General features: G+C 37.2%; 1 protein-coding gene across 2 annotated transcripts; it reads right to left on the reverse strand.

Moving 5' to 3' along the window:
* Positions 1-3223: 3223 nt before the first annotated feature.
* On the reverse strand, positions 3224-8732 carry LOC147496944 (uncharacterized). 2 transcript variants are annotated; one of them, XM_086559771.1, is made up of 4 exons: positions 7267-8732; positions 6564-6817; positions 5619-5786; positions 3224-3916 (listed from the first exon to the last, which is right to left on the reverse strand). In XM_086559771.1, the coding sequence occupies exons 2-4, from the start codon at positions 6799-6801 to the stop codon at positions 3483-3485; spliced, it is 840 nt and encodes a 279-aa protein (XP_086415897.1). In that variant the 5' UTR covers positions 6802-6817; positions 7267-8732; the 3' UTR covers positions 3224-3482. The 2 variants fall into 2 exon arrangements, with proteins under 2 accessions (XP_086415897.1, XP_086415898.1); XM_086559772.1 differs by having other exon boundaries at positions 6564-6837.
* Between the last annotated feature and the right edge of the window lie 10689 nt (positions 8733-19421).

Raw genomic sequence — 19421 nt, forward strand, 5'->3', positions numbered from 1 at the left:
GAATCTTACAATGTCTTCACATCCCCACCCACTTGGAGGTTGTTCTTCAAGCTTTCTTAGTATAACATGATATTTGTTGAAGAACGGTAAAATAATCGACCAACGTTGTGAGACTCCCTTCTACTTACGGTTACGGTCAAAACCTTGAATTTCATTCATCCTAGCCATAATTCGTTCCCAATAAACTTGACCCGATTGATCATTCCCTACTATAGGATCTTCTCCAATCTTAATCCGCGCTTTAGTAAGAGCAATATTTTCTTCATTTGTCCAACTTGGAGCCCTTCCTTGTTTTGGTTGTGACATTGAGAGTGTTGTGTGTGAAAATGAAGAAGGAGATGAGTGTAGATATATGGATGTAGAAATCCTACCGTTTTTTGCCCGTTTTTTTTTCCGTTGGAGCACGCGACATTAGGAGTGGTGCGCGCCAGTAGTAGTGTCGCGCGACAGTGGTAGTGGTGCGCCGTAGTTGTGGTCAAAGTCAAAAAAGTGGGGCGACATTAGTACTGGCGCGCGATATTACTATTGTCGCTCCGCATCCGCATCCAAACCTCCAAATTTGCGAACAAAAATGCGAATAGACAGGTTATGCGACCATGAATAAGGCCACCTAGAGATGGAATTCCGGGAAATTCCGAATTTTTTCTTCAAATATGAAGAAAAATACATGTTATACTACCACCTAGAGATACTCTTAAGGAGAATAGAGAGGGTTCGGTCTAGTGGATAGCTTTTGGTTTCACATGTTGCAGTCACATTTCTTCATTATTGAATACTCTGTTAATTGTCGTCAATTGTGCTTTTCTTTGGTCTTTTGTTCTTGTTTATTGGTGATTGTGCATATATTCTTCTCCATCCATGAATTCACGATGTACAAACTGCGTTATTTAAAGTCATTCCTCGTAAGTCGTAACTTGGTGCACAACCAGGAGTTAATGATGATCATAGTTCAATGTAAATTTATCGGACTCAAGATCTCTACAACCAGGTACAGAGATCATCTCTGTAACCGTGTTATCTCGCCGTTGATCCAAATCCGAGATGTGTGTGTGCCTCGATACTTGTGTGTGTGCGCCGAGATACGAGATGTGTGTGTGTGGTAGAGATCAAGATCAGAGACCCAGTTATAGAGGAACCGGTCTCAAATTTATCTGTCCAATTTCATAAATATGCATCAGTACAATGCTTAAGTACTACTTTTGAGTAATAAACAACTAATACAAAATGAAAGGTTCAATAGAAATATAAGATGCTGTCTACATATTCGTATTTTTCGTCCAAAAATCTATCATGATCGATTTCGTTATCAGAATTTGGTACATAAAGTTACTGCTATCTATTTTGTTGATTGCAGTTTCGAGTCTTGTCTTGTTCATGACGCTCAACTGTTTTGCTTTTGGAGATGAATGAAATAAGAACTTTTCTTGACGCAATGAGAACCATGATAGGATCAATGATTTACCAGAAGTCCAGAACACATGCTGCATATAAGTAGGAAATAGACCATGTCCTAGCAGGATGAAGCAAATTATCCCTTTGTTTGTACAAGACAGTAAGTCGGCATATCATGAAAGGAAGCTTAGGAAATCCATTCAAACATCATATGCACCAGTATGAAAAAAACAAAAGGCAGAAAAGATACTAAGGTTTCCATTTATCTCATCTGTAAAGTGCAATCTTGTTTGAATGATATCCGACTTGCAGTCTTTTACAAACAAAGGGATAATTTGTTTCATATTGCTTGGGCATGGTCTATTCCTGGTTAGCTGCTACGAGCTGTTGTATGCTCAGGCGTTAAAATTACAAAGTTGGAATGTGATTTATGAAGGGTTTTTTGATGAATACTGGATAGTTCTTTGCAGAACTGGTCAAGCCACGGGGTTTGTGTTTTTTGGTTGTCTCTTTTATCTTATGGGCAACGCCGCAATTTCAGTAGAGTGTACTGCTACAAGATGGATGGATTTGGGCTCACTATGGCTTCGAGACTTCACATTTGGACAAACTTGTAGTCAAGATAATTTCTCCCACGGATATGTAATTGACTTGTTCAACCTGTATCAATTTTTTTGATGAGAGTTGTTATGGTGATAAATGTCTTGATATCTGTTAATTTATGTTAATTCAATATTTTGTATAACTAATTGCATTCGAGTATAAATAAACATCCTCTCCCACCTGAAGAAACTAGTGGCCAGAGTTTTCTGTCTTTACACGGTATCAAGCGTTCGATCCTAACATTTTCACATTTCACTTCGTCTGCTACAATGGCCTGAAACTCGACTTCAAGTTCCGGTACCTCCACCCTTTTTGATATAGCTGTTCCTTCCACTGCTACTGCACTCCAATCAACTCTTATTCATAATCTCATATTTGTGGACCTCGACAAGATCATACTTATTGAAAGACTATGACCTTGAAAGGTATGTACTCTTCAGCAATTGATTCCATTATGGATCCAGCCGATTTACAATGACATAAGCAAGATTGTTCTCATCGACTGGTTGCTATTCTTCTCTGTCCGAAACAGTCTTGCTCAAGCTGTGGAATTGAAAGTACTGAGTGACGTTTCTTGTTACTTGTTACTTTGTTAGGGTGGCTCTTGAGAAGCACTACGCTTCAAAATGACTATCAAGCTTCGGCTCGGGTTATAAACAAAGGCTCCAAATCAATGCAGCAATAGTTTATTCATATATGGCAAACTATTTGCTGATAAGTTTGCTTCAATTTAGAACATCTTTAATGGTGAGACCTTAAAAACCAAATTTTTTGACCAAACAAAATAAACACCAAACAACTTTAGTAAAAACATCAAAGAGTGAGCATGGAATGTACATTTGATACAACACCAAAACAAACACTATATTAGAGCCGATTTGGTATTTGATTTGATGTTTTTTTGGTTTGGTATTCAAAAGGTCTCACTATTAAACATGGTTTTTACCAAATTTTCAAAAATTTAATGTTTGTATTTAAGAGGTTAAAGATGCTCACAACAATGAGGTGGGCTTTACCAAAACATCAATAAATAAAAAGTCTTACCGCTTCTGGGGCACCCTACACAATGATGGTGGTCTTTAAGAAATTATTCTTCGCTGTCTCGATATTACCTATGCTATTGTAACTTGTATAAGCAATGTACGATATAAGCAATACTGCCCATTGAATTAATTTCCAAATGGGGCAAATTTTTTTAATAATTTTTGGTATAGAAATGGGACGGAAATTTCATCCATCGAAAATGAAAGCTTCGATTGAATTCACATCACAATGTAAGACATCCTTTGACACAAAAATTTGGTAGTGGGCCCCATTAACTACGACTCCCAAAACCTCAAAATACCTTCCAAAACCTCAAAACGCCTACCAAGTATCAACATCTTCTTTTTTACTGTACATAAAACCAACCAGATGCTATTTGGGGATAAGATGAACATAAAAACAGATTACAAGTACCTAACCAGATTCCTTTCAACTCTTTAGGGTTAAACAACCTTGCAAGATTCAAAGATTTCTCCCTCAGAATTTTTTAACCAGGAGTCTAGGCTCTCTTTCAAAGATCCAGAATTGACCATCCACCAATCTATGTACCTAATCAACTCTTCGACTCTGCCTCGAGATTCATCATTCCAAACCTGAGAAGAATCATTCCAGGTTTCACTGTGAATGCCGCTAGCCAAATCAAGTATCTTGCTAATTTCCTTAACCTCATAAACAAGTCGATCTGTGGCCCTGTGAGCAGCTGTATGAACCAGGTCAACAATCTCAGAATCCCATTTTTGTACCAACAAAATACGCCTGAATATCGCGGCAAGCCAAAGTAACTCTCCCATAATATTATCACTAGCTATGAAACTATAAGATTCAGGATTTTCAAGGCACAAACTTCGTATAGCTTGTTTCATCCTTTCCTTGAATTCTACATACAAAAAGTAAAGTTAGGGCAGTATACAATGTACTTGACAGAAAATTACAAAACAAAAAGAATCATTGAAATTGATGACATAGAACAGGAGTTCGAAGAGTATCGCGCAGTTCGTGCATTGTTCTCTGAATTTAAACATTTTACAATGGTAAATAAATTAACAGAAAAATAAAATAAAAATAATGCCTATGGTTTCTAGCATACTACAAAACCAATGTTAAGTCTAGCATCTGGAGCACAGTACATCAATCAAACAATATATCCTATGGTTTCTAGGTAGCGAATTGAGATAATGATACAATAGCATTGTAATGCCAAACACTATATGACCCTCAGCGCAAAAATTATCATGTCCTATTTCAGTATGGAGAACTAACAAAACAAAAGAAAAACATAACTAGAACTTAAAGTTAAAAAACCCATTCTATTACCATCATTCTTAGTTGATTACTACTAGAAATGACCTGAGCCATAAAGGCATGGAAAACTAACAAAACAAAAGAAAAACATAACTAGAATTTAAAGGCAAAAAACCCAGTCTATTCCATCATTCTTAGTTGATTACTAGAAATGACCTGAGCCATAAAGCTCAATGGCGCCCCTTTGGCACACTTTAGCTTAAAAATAATTTTAACATTGGAAGCAAATTGTTGTGGTCTAAACTTCAAACAGTTAAATCAAAGTCTTAAGTTTCTTCCATCGTAACCGGGTTCAATGCTCTCAAACAATCTTAGGTGACTCGAAGTTGAATTAGGATTGCTTCTAATTGTTATTTTAGAATTCCTATTGAGGTGGTGAAACCTTCGGTCGATTACAACAAACCATTAAAATAACCCAAAATTTGAGTTAAATAATCTCAAGAGATCCTCCTATGCTATTTAACAAACCTAATTACGGCAACTGATTATACTAAAACCCATTGCCATAATAACACTGTGTGCCTGAAGTGCAAGTGCACTATATCACCATGACAACCTGTTAACATTGCCTGCAGCTGGCAAATCATTTCTAACCCTACAGAAATACCCAAGGAGACAAATTGTAGCAATTGCTAGAAAGTAAGACAGCAATATTAATCACCACCTGAACTGAATAATTACCAACAATTTCCAATCCAATAATATGACTAGCATTTCAGGGAACAACACTAGAAAGTCCAAACAAGTTAACAATTCCAAACACAAAACAACCTTCAAATTAAAACTATTATCGGTATCCTGCCTGATGAAATTCGGAAAACAAAGTTTATTCCAAAAAAAAAAATCTGGAAACTACTTCCAAAATTCAAAATCGGGAAAATATCATATCAATTTTTGGAAAATTTGGAAACTCCGGAAAAAAGGGCCACCACTTCCACAATGATAGCGTACTTTTTTACTTTGATACAGACTTGAGACACTTGGAGATAAAGTTTTAAAAAACTACGATTATTTTGAACTAGTGCACGGCTGCTATATGATAACCAAACATGTAGTCAAGATACGTGTAAACCTTATCAACCTGTGAGCTCCATTCAAGAAAGAGACTTTAAAACAATAAACAAAAGGACTGCTACACACTGAGAAATGTAAAGACTCGAGTCTATACAGGTTCAGTCTAAATAAGAATAAGTATCTATGCAGGTTCAGGTCAAATAATAATAACTAGTGCAGATAACACGATGAAAGAGGAGGGGGGAAGGAATGTATGAACATACCACGATCATAAGAACCTCCAGCCAGAGCAGCCCAAGCACAACCAAGGTCATTTGTTTGTCCCACAGAATCTTCTATCAATTTCACAATAAACAATTTCAGGTTCTTTTTCTCTGTCTCTGCTTCCTCTATCTTCTTTGCTTCTTCCTTTGCACTTCTCCTCTTTTTGTCTAAATAAGAAAATTAACAGAAAAAAGGACTTCAACTTCAATTATACTACAAGATTGTTAAGAAAAAAAGGACTTGGACTTCTATTATACTATGACATCTGTAATGGAATTCCAGACTCATAACAAATCAACTTCTTCAAGTTTCAAGAACACAGCATAACATAGTAAGCAATTATAAAATAAAAATCTCTTCCAAGTTTTAATTACAAAAAATACAATAGCAGATAGCTTTGAATTCTAAATATCTCAAACAAATATAGTGCTTGGCTGCTCGCTTCATCTGCTTAAGGTGTAATATTTGTCATCTCCAGTTAAACTTATCCTTTTCAATATAGATATTAACGAGCAATGTCAAAAAAACAGATGCAGTGAAATTACACAACTACTTGGTAGCAAAAAACAAAATCCTAAACTGTGTATATCAGTTGAAACTATAGAGTCAAATTAGAACTTAATTAAAAAATAAGATCATGAACAATCAGAAAGTTCATAAACATAATTAAATCTCTCTACTGTTTTAAGTTTTGACTGGGACCAAAAGAAGTTCAGCAAGAAGGAAGGTAGCTATCAAACCAACTTGATAATTAGAGGACAAAAGAGAGAATATGGTATCATAATATCATGTAACAGCAAAGTTTTGTTGCACAAAATTAGAACTATATGTTGAAACATGGTTTTCTAAAAAAACGAACGGTTTCCTAGATGAAGCATTGTAGTAGAACGACAAAAAAATTTGGATTCTATCAAAGAAACATAGCTTTCCTAGATGAAGCTAACCTCTAGATGCAGTAGAACGCTTGATTCTTTTTTCTAGCATCTGCCACGCTCTCTTCTCCTCCTCTGTTTCCTCATTATCCTTTTCCTTGTCCAATTTTTTTTTCATTTGACCCTCTTCCCTCCCTTTTTCTCTCTCTTGCTTTTGTTTGAATGTCGTACTATTTTCCATCTTCTCCTTATTTTTTGCTCTCTTTCTGGTACCACTCTCTTGCTTTCGATTGGAAGCCCTCGTTTCCATCTTGCCCTCCTTTGTCCTTGTGTATATCAGTGGAAACTATGGTAAGTCAAATTATAGAACTCATTTATAAAAACAGGATCATCAACAACAATGAGACAATTCATAAAACACAACTCTTAAGATTTCATCTTGGTAGTGCAAAACCATAAAACTCAGCAATTAACACTATTTCATTCATAAAAATATATAGTGCTCTTCGGTCAAGATTTTTTTTTTTACCCCATCAGAGTATGCAAGTAAATAACTTATGTGTTCATGAATCGTACTACAAATTACCCATTTAAAATAGTGAGATTCGTCTGACTATGAAATCAAATGTATAGTAATTTTTTGCTGACTATGAAACTAAATGTGGACCACTGCAAGGTGTCAAAAGAAACAACTTTCATGTATTTTTAATATTTAAGACTAGTCACCATATATTGTAGAAATTAATTTAATTTTCATAGACAAAGCCGACCTTACCTTTAGATCCACTGCGTAGCTTTCTTTTATTTTCTACCTTTTCCGTTCCCTCTACCTCTTTAAGTTTTCGTTTGGAAGCCCTCGTTGTCACCATACCTTCTCTTTTCGCTCTCCCTTAATTTCGTCCTTTTCTCTTCCCGGTTTGAAGGGTCAGGTAGAAGTGAATTCGGCTATTTTAGGTCTCACCCTATATGTTTTTTTATCAATTGAGATTTGAGAACGGAGGACAGAGGGTCTAAGACAAATCGGGTGTAAAAAAAAAACGGTATTACCCCTCAACTTCCTGTTTGGTAGGCCAAAACCTGTACAAGGAATAAGCCCTTGATATAGCAGGCCTCCGGTCCATTTTATGAACCAGTCCGTTTAGAAAAATACGGAGATAATTTGAATTACCTTTTCTCCGGAAGAAGAAAGGAAGGGGAAAATAGACAATTGGAAAGACCACTGGAAGAAGATATAAAGAGGATGATCAGAAGAGGGAGAGATGATTTTTTCCTCTAACAGATGCAACAAAAAAGTGATCTATAAACCACCATTGTTAAGCAATAAACTAGACTGATTTCATCTCAAAAACATCATAAACTTCTGTGTTATTGAGAGAAGATCTCTTGAACATTATATTGACGCCGTCTGTGAATCAAAGACAAGAAAAGTGATCTCTTTAATTTCTTTTTTCTTTGAAGATCGAATCCGTTTTGTAGTTTTTTGTGGTAAAGAGTAATCGCTTGTGTTCAAGTAATTTTCTGGGAGATCAGGGGAGTATTCATGCCTCCAAAGCGTGGCAGCAAACGAGGGAAGTACTTCTCAAGTAGCCACAAGACGTTCAGGGAGCAGATTATTGGAGGAAGTAGGAGGACAGGAGGAAGATGTTTCTTTGCAAGTGTTGGCAAGGAAATTAAAAGAGCTGGAAAAGCAAAACAAGGTTCTGATGGCAGAAAACAAAGTAGTAAGGGAAGAGAACGAAAGACGTGCTATGGAAGAATTATACAAAAAAGATGGGGCTGAGTCGAGTTCGGCACCCCGGTAGTGAGAAAAAACCATCTTGACGAGGTCCAGTTAGTGGGAAAAACGACACCGCGGGGGTACAAGAGGAAGAAGTAAAACAAGAACCGATCACGAAAGAAATAGTGCAAGAGATGATGTAGAGACAATTCGGGGATCAACTGCTGGAAAAAGTGTCAGCATCGGTTTGAAAATCAGTGGATGACGTAGGTCGAAACCCTCTGAAAAAGGAGATAAAGGAGATAGAGAGGGTATTATTACCCCAAAATTCAAAACTCCCAAATTTACTCAATATGATGGGACTACAGATAGGGCAGGGATTGGGTCGGGTTCGGGTCGGATATGGCTATATCCGAATCCGAATCCAAATAATTTCACAGTATCCGAACCCGAACCCGATTATATCTGAAATTTAATATCCGAACCTGACCGAACCCGATCGGATAACACTAAAAATTAAAAAAAAAAACCCAAAAATTATATTTGAATCCGAACCTGACATACCCGAACCCGAATCCGACCCGAATACATAAACGGATATGAAAATCGACCCAAACCCGATGTATTCGGTAATAGAGTCGGGTCAGATTCGAGTCTACCCGACCCGATTTCATGCCCTAACTACAGACCCAATGGACCATCTTTTCAACTATCGACACCAGTTCTCGATATATCATGAAACTGAATATTGGGATTCGATGCTATGTCGCTTTTCTTTTCAAGTTTAAAAGGAAAAACACTGAAATGGTTCTGTACGATACCTGAAGGGACTGTTTCTTGTTTTCGAGAGATTGAGGAAAAATTTCTCATGAATTATGGTCATCAAAGGGTAAAACCGAAGCAGGTATCGGTTTTATTTCAAGTAAAGCAAGGAAAGAAGGAATCATTGAAAGATTTTTCTACCGATTCAAGGGCGAAACTCAATCCGATGGAAAGGCTTGACGACTCGAAATGGCGGTATGTCATGGCTTTCCAAACAGGTGTGATCGGGATCCGATATGCATAAGTATCTCTTGTGCAAGAAAGTTAAAAAAGTCTAAGGAGGAGTATGACAAAGCGGACAGAGATATTCAAGTGGAAGAAGCGTATAAGCAGCCATGGTGCAAAGTGTGTTGCAAGTATCGGAGTCAAGAAAGAAAGAAAGAGATAATGGAGATCGACATGAGAGTCGAGAATCCTCGAGATCGTTACCATACATGAAAAACCACGACAAAAGACCTGTTTGGGAGAATTATACAAGTTGGGATGATCAACCGCAACAAAGAAGGAGGTATGAAAAAACATTAAAAGAATAGCTGGATCCCAAAAATTTCACCGCCATCAATACCACGTCTGAAGACATTTTAAGGAGGGTGGCGAAAGAAGATTTTTTAATAGGGCCAAAGCATCCTCTCAGGGAAATAAAGGGCAAGCCTTATTGCCAATTTCATAAAGTTGAGAATCATGAAACAAATAGATGTTTGCAGTTGTTGAAAGAAATTGATAGATTGATGAAAGACGGCAAGTTTCGAAACAATTTGGAGAGAAGGTGTGGTGGGGGGAAGTGGTGAAGTAGGTGGACCAGCCAAATTTACCATACATGAAAAACCACTTGGATAATCAATAATTTGGCGGTAACAACTTATCTTTGTAGTAGGTAAAGCCAAATTTGGAGTATCAATTTCGTGGTTCATGTCCCGAGATGATCAATAACACAAGTTGTTTGATTTATGAAAAACTTCAAATAGAAAACCCAATACAATGGGAGATACCAAATTAATAACCAAAGAAGAAAATTTTATTTTTTGAGACAAAATAATAAAAAGATATTTGAAATCGCGAAAAATGAAGTGGGAAGTATCTTCAAAATTGGAGGTCAATATCGTAGAGAGATGCCTATCCCCATTTTGTGTGATGAAAACGATGGGTTTTGCTTTGAGATATGCACTTTTTCTTTTAGTTTAAGTAAGAGTGATTATGTTCGTTGGTGGTGGTGGTGGTGGGGGATGATTTATTAAAAGTAATGTTGCCTCATGACAACGCATTGTTAGTATGATGTAGATTGAAATCCAATTTCCAATGGGTATGATATGTGGTTGGGCCAACCAAAGATATTGGGGGCTCAAAAAATAGGAACCAAACATAATGGTAGTTAACCCATGAATATCAAACAGGCCAAAAGGGAGATACCAAAGAAGAAAGTTATTTGAGACAAAATAAGAAAGATACATGCATGAAGGTCTCAATGAGACTCATCTAAAAGCACCATAGTTCAGCTTGTATGGTTTTAATGGATGTTGCCTCATGACTATTGTTAGTAAGCGAATTTCGTGGTATGATACCGAAGATCAAATTGCGTGGGTTTTGAATATTTGAACCTCAAATAGGTCTCAATGAGATGACAAAGTTTGTAATCATGAAGCACCATTCTGATCACAATGCAATCTTGGGAAAGAAGTGGATACACGACATGCGTGTCGTACCTAGTATGTTATATTAAGTGATCCGATTCCCAACAGCATACGGATTACACGAAATCAGGGGAGAACAATCAAAGTCTGAGAAATGTAATTTTGTAACTGTTAAAGGTATGATGAAAGAAAAAAGCGAAGACACTGGGGGCTTCTTGGAAAGCTCTAGCTAGCAATTACATCAAACTCTACCTGCCGATACCGATAGGTTGCAAATACATGAGCAGGTAAAGTTCACACAAGAGCTAAAACAAAATGAAAAACCATGGGAAAGAAAAACAATTGAGATGGTTGAAAAGGTTAATATTAGCACTGGAGAGCACGATCGTCATACATTCATTGGTACATAAATGTCTTTAGATATTCGAGATGAGTTGATGGTGTTTTTGAAAGAAAATCAGGATGTTTTTGCGTGGTCGATGTCTGATCTCACCGGTATCGACCCAGCTATTTGTGCACATAAGCTGAATATGGAAGAAAATGCAACTCCTATCCATCAAAAGCATCGGAAAGTTAGACCGATGTACGAAGAAGCGGTGCAAGCCGAAATACAAAAAATGTTGGACAATGGCATAATTAAGGAGATGGAACACTTTGAATGGGTTGTGAATATAGTTGTAGTACCCAAAAATGATGGTAAAGTGAGAATCTGTGTTGACTTTACCAATGTAAATAAGAAGTGTCCCAAAGATCACTATCCAATGCCAAGAATAGATGAGTTGGTAGATCGGATAGCGGGTTCGAATTAATTAGCCTCTACGATGGATATTCAGGATATTTCCAGATTCTTATGGCTATTCTAGATCAGCTCAAAATGGTGTTCGTCATAAATGGAGGTATAATTGTTTCATTAGAATGCCATTTTGGGTTGAAAAATGCAGGAACCACTTATCAAAGGCTAGTGGAGAAAATGTTTAAAAAGCTCATCAAGCGAATCATCGAGGTGTATATTGACGATATGGTTATAAAATCCATGAAAGCTGAAGACCATGTTAAAGATCTTGATACCATGTTTCAGATATTGAGGGAGTTTAACATGAAGCTTAACCCAGAAAAGTGTACTTTTGGTGTCAGTTTTGGAAAATTCTTGGGATACATTGTTACCAAGCGAGATATCGATGCTAATCTAGATCAAATACGAGCACTTTAGCAGATGCTATCACTAACAACTAGAAAGCAGATACAAAGGCTAACTGGAAGAATAGCTGCTCTCAACAGATTCATTTCTCGTACTTCTAATCGATGTAAGCCTCTTTTCAAGTTGCTTAAAAAGAATACTAAATTCTATTGGAATGAAGAATGTGAAGAAGCATTTTCTGAGTTAAAGAAATATCTGCAAGAAATGCCAACACTTACAAAACCAGATAGGGGAGAAAGTTTGCTTCTCTATTTAGCTTTATCGGAATTTGCTATAAGTTCGGTCTTGGTGAAAGTTGAAAATGGTATTGAAAGACTAGTGTATTTTCAAAGCGAAATAATGCTCGAGGTGGAGACACGGTATTCAACACTGGAAAAGTATGCTTTAGCGCTTTTATTTTCTACCCAAAGATTGAAGCCATATTTTCAATCACGCTCGGTGATAGTTATGACGAATCTCCCATTAAAGCAAACTCTGGCAAAAACGGCTAAATCAGGAAGAATGGCCAAATGGTCAGTACTCATAAATGAATTTGCTATCGATTACCACAACAGAGTATCGGAGAAAAGTCAGGCCCTGGTTGATTTCTTGGTCGATTTCCCATGTGAAGATGCTAGTTGGAGCATCAAAGAGGAGGAATTCTCAACACTACAGGAGCCCGAAGATATTATTGATGAAGATGATCCATGGGCAGGAACAAATGGTTGGAGACTATTTGTGGATGGATCATCAGGGAGTAAGGGCTGTGGCATTGGGATTGTGTTGGTCACACCCGAAAATCAAAGGCTCGAAACAGTAGTGACATTAGGATTCCATGCATCTAACAACGAGGCAGAGTATGAAGCTTTAATTACGGGATTGGAGATGGCTAAATCTCTCAAAGTGAAAGATTTGTCAATCTTCATTGACTCAGAGCTGGTAGTTAGCCAAATCAATGGAGGATATTCAGCAAAATGTGAAAATACGGTGAATTTTTTTGAGTTTTGTAAAAGCCAAGCTGAGGGACTTTAATAAAATAAGGCTTCAACACCTAAATAGAAATGAAAACAGGCATGCCGATGCCCTGGCATATGTTGCAACAATGTTGGAAAACACTGAGGGTCACAACTTGCACATCGACGTTCAACAGAGGCCAAACATCGATATCGATGAATCAGAGGTTATGGAAATAGACATGCTGGGGGCGTCATGGACGGAAGCATATATATCATATTTATCCAAGGGTAAATTGCCTGAGGATAAAAATGAAGTAAAAAGGATTAAATCAAGCGCTCAGAGATGTGTTTTGCTCGATAATGAGTTATATCAGAAAAATCCAAGAGGCCCGCATCTAAAATGTTTATCATCTACTAACGCGCATTTAATCATTGCTGAACTTCATGAAGGAGAATGTGGAAATCACTCAGTTGGAAGATCACTAGCAAACAAGATAACGAGACAGGGTTATTTCTGGCCGCAAATGCGAAGGGATTGTCTTCGATATGCTAAAATGTGTGTTCAATGCCAAATACACGAAAAGGCTATACATGTTCCAGCTGAAGAGTTACACTGCGTATCGAATCCGTGGCCTTTTGCCCTGTGGGGAATGGAAATTGTCGGTCCTTTAGCATCCGGAAGAGGTAAAAGACTATTCATGCTCGCTGTCATAGACTATTTCACCAAATGGGTGGAAGCCATCGCACTGCAACACATAAAAGAGAAAGATGTGATAAATTTTCTTTTCGAAAGAGTAATATGCCGATACGGATTGCCTTATGCTATCATATCGGATAACGGCCCACAGTTCAAGGGAGGAAAAGTAAAAGCTTTCTTGGAATCATACAAGGTGAAGCATTTCACATCTGCACCATATTATGCTCAAGCCAATGGGCAAGCTGAGGCAACGAATAAAACAATCATGGATAACATCAAGAAAAAGTTAGTAGATAAGAAAAGTCTGTGGGTCGATAAACTGAATAGTATTCTCTGGGCTTACAGAATAACACCTTGAACTGCCATAGGTGAATCGCCTTTCACATTAGCATATGGCATGGAAGCAGTAACTCCATCAGAGATGGTGGTATCGACATCCAGAACCAAAGTATTAATGAATGACCAAAATGATCAAATAATGGCAGCAGAAGTCTTCAGTCTCGAGGAAAAAAGAGATCAAACCAGATTAAAGCTCGACTTTTACCATCGACAACTTAGAAAAACTTTCAACAAGAAAGTAAGAGAAAGGCGCTTTTAGGAAGGCAATTTGGTCTTGAAAATGGTCACTCAAGCAACTAAAGAGAAAGGGGTAGGCAAATTAGGAGCAAGCTGGGAAGGGCCTTACATCATTCATAAAGTAGGGGTTAATGGGGCATATTACTTGAAAACTGCAGAAGGTGGAGTATTAGCAAAGCCTCAAAATGTAAGCAATTCGAAAGCATTTTATCAATAAAGAATACTTCAATTATCATGATGAATTTTCAAAGTTATTCAATTATTCAAAGTTATTCAATTTGCAATATTCATATCAATATCATGAGTCATCTCGACACCAGATCAACAAATCTAGGTATTGGCAGCAATGTCGATATTGGGTCAAGTAAATCCAGGTATTGGCACCAATGTCGATATCGGGTCAAGAAAATCCAGGTATTGGCAGCAATGTCGATATTGGGTCAAACAAATCCAAGTATTGGCAGCAATGTCAATATCGGGTCAAGAAATTCAGGTATTGGCAGCAATGTCGATATCGGGTCAAGCAAATCCACATATTGGCAACAATGTCAATATCAGGTCAAGAAATCCAGGTATTGGCAGCAATTTCAATATGGTCAAGAAATCCATGTATTGGCAGCAATGTTGATATGGGGTCAAGAAATCCAGGTATTGGCAACAATGTCGATATCGAGTCAAGAAATCCAAGTATTGGCAACAATGTCGATATCAGGTTAAGAAATCCAGGTATTGGCAGCAATATTGATATCGAGTCAAGCAAATCCAGGTATTAGTAGTAATGTCGATATCGGGTCAAGAAATCCAGGTATTGGTAGCAATGTCAATATCGGGTAAACAAATCCAGATATTGGCAACAATGTCGATATCGGGTCAAACAAATTTGGGTATCTGCAGAAATGTAGGTATCACATCAAGAAATCCTGGGAGCTACATCAGTGTAGGATATTAGGTCAAACAACTATCTCGATGCAATGCCAAAGAAAATCCTATCTTTGGCAGCAATGTCAAGGTCAGGTCAAAGAAATCCCAAGTATGGGCAGCAATATGAAAATTCTATGTCTGTAAAATTTTCCTTAATATCAAAGCTAAGTATCAATTGATACTACTTTTAAGTGGAGTAGTATCGAAACTCAAGATTTTACTTTCAAATATTGCTAAGTACTAGTTGATACTACTTTTAAATGGAGTAGTATCGAAACTCAAGATGTTATCTTCAAATATTGATAAGTCTCAATTGATACTACTTTTAAATGGAGTAGTATCAAAACTCAAGATGTTATTTTCAAATATTGCTGAGTATCAATTGATACTACTTTTAAATTGAGTAGTATTGAAACTCAAGATATTATTTTCAAATATTGTTGAGTATCAATTGATACTACTTTTAAGTGGAGTAGTATCGAAACTCAAGATGTTATTTTCAAATATTGCTAAGTATCAATTGATACTACTTTTAAATGGAGTAGTATCGAAACTCAAGATGTTATTTTCAAATATTGATGAGTATCAATTGATACTACTTTTAAGTGGAGTAGTATCGAAACTCAAGATGTTATCTTCAAATATTACTGAGTATCAATTGATACTACTTTTAAGTGGAGTAGTATCGAAACTCAAGATGTTATTTTCAAATATTGCTAAGTATCAATTGATACTACTTTTAAGTGTAGTACCAGAACTCAAGACTTTATTTCAAATATTGTTAAGTATCAATTAATACTACTTTTAAGTGGAGTAGTGTCGAAACTCAAGATTTTCTGTTAAAAAATTGCTAAATATCATTTGTTTTCTACTTTTTAAATAGGATAATATTGAATTTTTGTGTTAGTCTAAGTACCAGGAGATATTGGATACATACAATGGGATAAAGAATAAAATAAGCAAAAGATTGTCTGTCATATTCCAGCAAAATTTTAAGTAGCGATTTCAAAGCAAATCAAGCCATTGTATCAATATTACAAATTATCACAAGTCATAATGAGAAAAATATTAGCTTTTAGCTGGCGCATCTATCCCCTCCAAACAGGCGGGATCAAATAGTAAGGTGTCAAGGTTGGGAGGTTGGGGATCAGCAGGATTAATCTCCTCCACTTCCGCATCACAAACATCCTTGTCAGCCTCAATAGTTTCTTTACTAGTATCGACCGCCTCTTTGTCAGTCTTGATGGCAGCCTCGGAAGTAGTCGTGTTCTCATCACCAGCATCAAGGCTATACTGTTTAATAAGATGTGGAGGAAGATAAGGCCTGAAACTTCTCATGGTGGTGACATAATAATCCATTTGTTCATCAGCTTCAGCTAGCTCAACATTAGCCTGGGTTATCTGGGCTGCGAGTTCTCTTTTTTCTTGCTTATATCGTCGAGTCATAAGTTATGTTTTTTCTTGATCACATTGAGTTTGCATTTTTTCATACGAGGTTTCATTTGGCTCGCCAACTTAGTATTCTCCTCTGTAAAAAATTTCAAATCATTAATAACCTCTTTTCGAGATGCTTCTGAAGAGCCAAGTTTGGTAATCGTGAGAGCATGATTCTTCTTTTCTTCATCAAGGGCTTTTTGGAGATTTTCTTTCTCTTTAAAGAGTTGTTCATTTTCTTTCTTGAAATGACTGAACCTTTCCATGTCGGCCTCGAATTGGCTCACAGCAGCAACTTTCATCTGAGTTTAAAATTTCAGAAAAGGATATATGAAGGTAAGCGATAAGAAATTCAAAGAAATAAGAGGAAAAGACATAAACATACACCTTCTCAAATGAAATACACATGATACTAAAGCGATCACAAGATGTCAGGCAAGACATTGCTATTTTATCTCGAGGAAGGATAGTGTCCACGAAAAGTGCTTCACCGAGTCTAGGTAGCGGGTTCTCGGCAAAAATAGAAGCAGAGATAGAAATAGTATCACCATTAGACAATGGTAGTTTAGGGACAAATTTTGCAATAGCAGAGGAGGGGGAATGAGATTTAGATGGAGCATGGGCATGAACAGTTGAAGGAGCAGTTGGAGGTCTAACGAGCACCGAGATAGGTGCTGAAGAGGTGGTAATCTTCGCCATCTTGGACACCTCAGGAGTATCCAACGGTTTGGTGGTCGAAGGTTGTTTCCTCTTCTTCTGATACAGATTAGTATCGGTAGGCTGGTCTTTAGATGGAATGGGAGCCTGGGATGAGCTACCTCTGGTCGATTTTCTGGACCCAAAAAACTGCCAGTTGTAGGATTTTTCGTACGAAGAGGTCGAGATGCCATATCTGTGTAAAGTAAGTAGTTGTGATAAAAAACATCTTGCAAAAGTGGATAATTATAGAAGTTTGGAACTTCTTGCTTAATTTTGTAAAAAAGATATGCAGTCATAACAAAGCCATTAGTTATATAATCAAAATAGCATTGAGGAGTGTTACGAGGTAATTCAGAGGAAGAAAAAAGTTTTTTAAATTTCTTTTTAGAAGAACAAGGCTGTAATGAACCTTGGATAGTTGGGGAAGGTGAGGGATCTTGATCTCGAGTTTTATCTGTTTTAAACACGTGCCCTTTTAAAGTATAGAGAGGAGCAAGATAGTTATTGACATCTTCAAGAGCGACATTTGGGATCGGATTGCCATATTTGTCAGCACCAGTTCTGGCAGTTATGTCTTTGTCACTTCCTTTCAGGAGTTCCGCTACTCTAGTAGAATCCCCACGACTTTTCGAAGTATCAGTTCTGAACACTGAAATAATGGCACAAATATAGGCCAATCAGATAAAATGTTTGAGATAGAATGTCGGAATTTTTTTGCCAAGATAGTCATAATGGGCAACGTACCTCTATGATTAAACACATGGTGCACCAATGTAGGAACGACGATAGGTCTGGATGACTCCCATTGACCAAAGATGATAAGAGGATAAAGAGGCCATTTGCTGTCGCTATCTCGATTCATTCTTATGATACCTTGTCGGTTACTTCGTTTCTTGGGGTAAAAATAGCCACTAGGCTTCGATGGACCTTTCTTGGGTTTTGAAGTACGTTCCACAAAAGTGTAATGGTTAAGAATATTAGAAAGTCTGATTTTATGGGATCTCCGCATGTCGGGATCAAGATAGGCATTGCACTGGTTGCAGATATACATCAACCTCCATAAATTGCCCATGCCTTGGCCTGGAGAGATACTCAAATGGTTCAACACCTCTTGGTCGAGGTCAGTAAAAGGGAGTCGTAGACCAGCAACTAGTTGCCCAATAGTAATGATGATTGACTAGGCATCACCACTTTGGTATCTGGTTCCTTTCCTAGCTCCAGCATAGGGTCAAAGAGTGACATTATCTGGTATCTGGTACGCAGCCCTAACCAAGTCTAAGTTGGGTCTTTTTGGGAAATGGGGATTTAGACCTCGACTCCAGACACTGGTGTCTTCTGTTATCTCCCGTTCAGATTAAGAAGTTATGGTTTCAAAGGGATGGCATGGTAGGCCATCAGCAACATATGTTGGTTTCCAGTTTGGTGCAAATGGAACATTTCTTTGTGACGTCGAGGTTGAAGAAGATGATCTGACTCTAGCTTCAGACTCGGTACTTTCACTTGACATGTCGGTATCACTAGGAACAATAATTTTTTTTATTAGAATCATATCCTCTATCGACATTACTATCACTATACTAAGTGCAATTATATATTATGTTGTTTATTACGCACATGTCAAAATTTCGAGGTGGCAGTGACGGTGTTCGAAGTGGGCATGCGTTCTTGACTTCGAAGCCAGGATCATTTCGTGACAGTTCGCCTAAAGTTAACACAATCTTTTGTCCTAGCCATATTGAAAAAGATAAAGACATATGATTTCAAAATTATCGTTATTTCGAAATTTGCAAAAAGCTCCGGTCTCTAACCTTAACCCTAGCCGTCTTTTTTTAGTTTACCAGACGCGATATCCGTGATGAACAGATTGAGGGAAAAACAAATTATAATAGTAAATGCACATGTTAAAAGGCTATTTTTAACTAACCTGTCAAGTTTGTAGGAAAATCTATCGAAGAGGACAGTGAGTAACTCCAAATCGAAGCTTTTTTAGATTTGTTAATGGTGGTGGGGTTTTGGATGTTGGAGTTTGCAAATAAGTGAAGAGAGAGAAGGTAAAATACAAACTTTTATAGTCAATGTTGGATGTGACTTTTCATTTCTAGTAGTAACCGCCTGGTAATTTGAATTTTAAAATCTTTGTATTTCAAATTAATTTTTGTTTTTCACGGTTGTTTCTCGAAACATTCAAAATTTCAAGGTTGAAATTTGAAAGTTTCAAGAGGGGGTGATGTCGTGGGCAAATATCATCAAACCAATATTTCAGCCCGAATTTTGTGGCTAACTCGAGATATCGACATGATACG

The sequence above is a fragment of the Coptis chinensis genome, chromosome 5, assembly GCF_015680905.1.
Source record: "Coptis chinensis isolate HL-2020 chromosome 5, ASM1568090v1, whole genome shotgun sequence".
Lineage (NCBI taxonomy): Eukaryota > Viridiplantae > Streptophyta > Magnoliopsida > Ranunculales > Ranunculaceae > Coptis > Coptis chinensis.

What these genes read in the sequence shown, in the direction of transcription:
- LOC147496944 (XM_086559771.1), bottom strand. Translation starts at nt 6,801, where the DNA reads ATGGAAACGAGGGCTTCCAATCGAAAGCAAGAGAGTGGTACCAGAAAG. An exon ending in GCGTTCTACTGCATCTAGAG is followed by an intron (nt 5,787 to 6,563) that starts GTTAGCTTCATC and finishes TTTCTTATTTAG; the next exon opens with ACAAAAAGAGGAGAAGTGCA. An exon ending in TGGAGGTTCTTATGATCGTG is followed by an intron (nt 3,917 to 5,618) that starts GTATGTTCATAC and finishes TTTTGTATGTAG; the next exon opens with AATTCAAGGAAAGGATGAAA.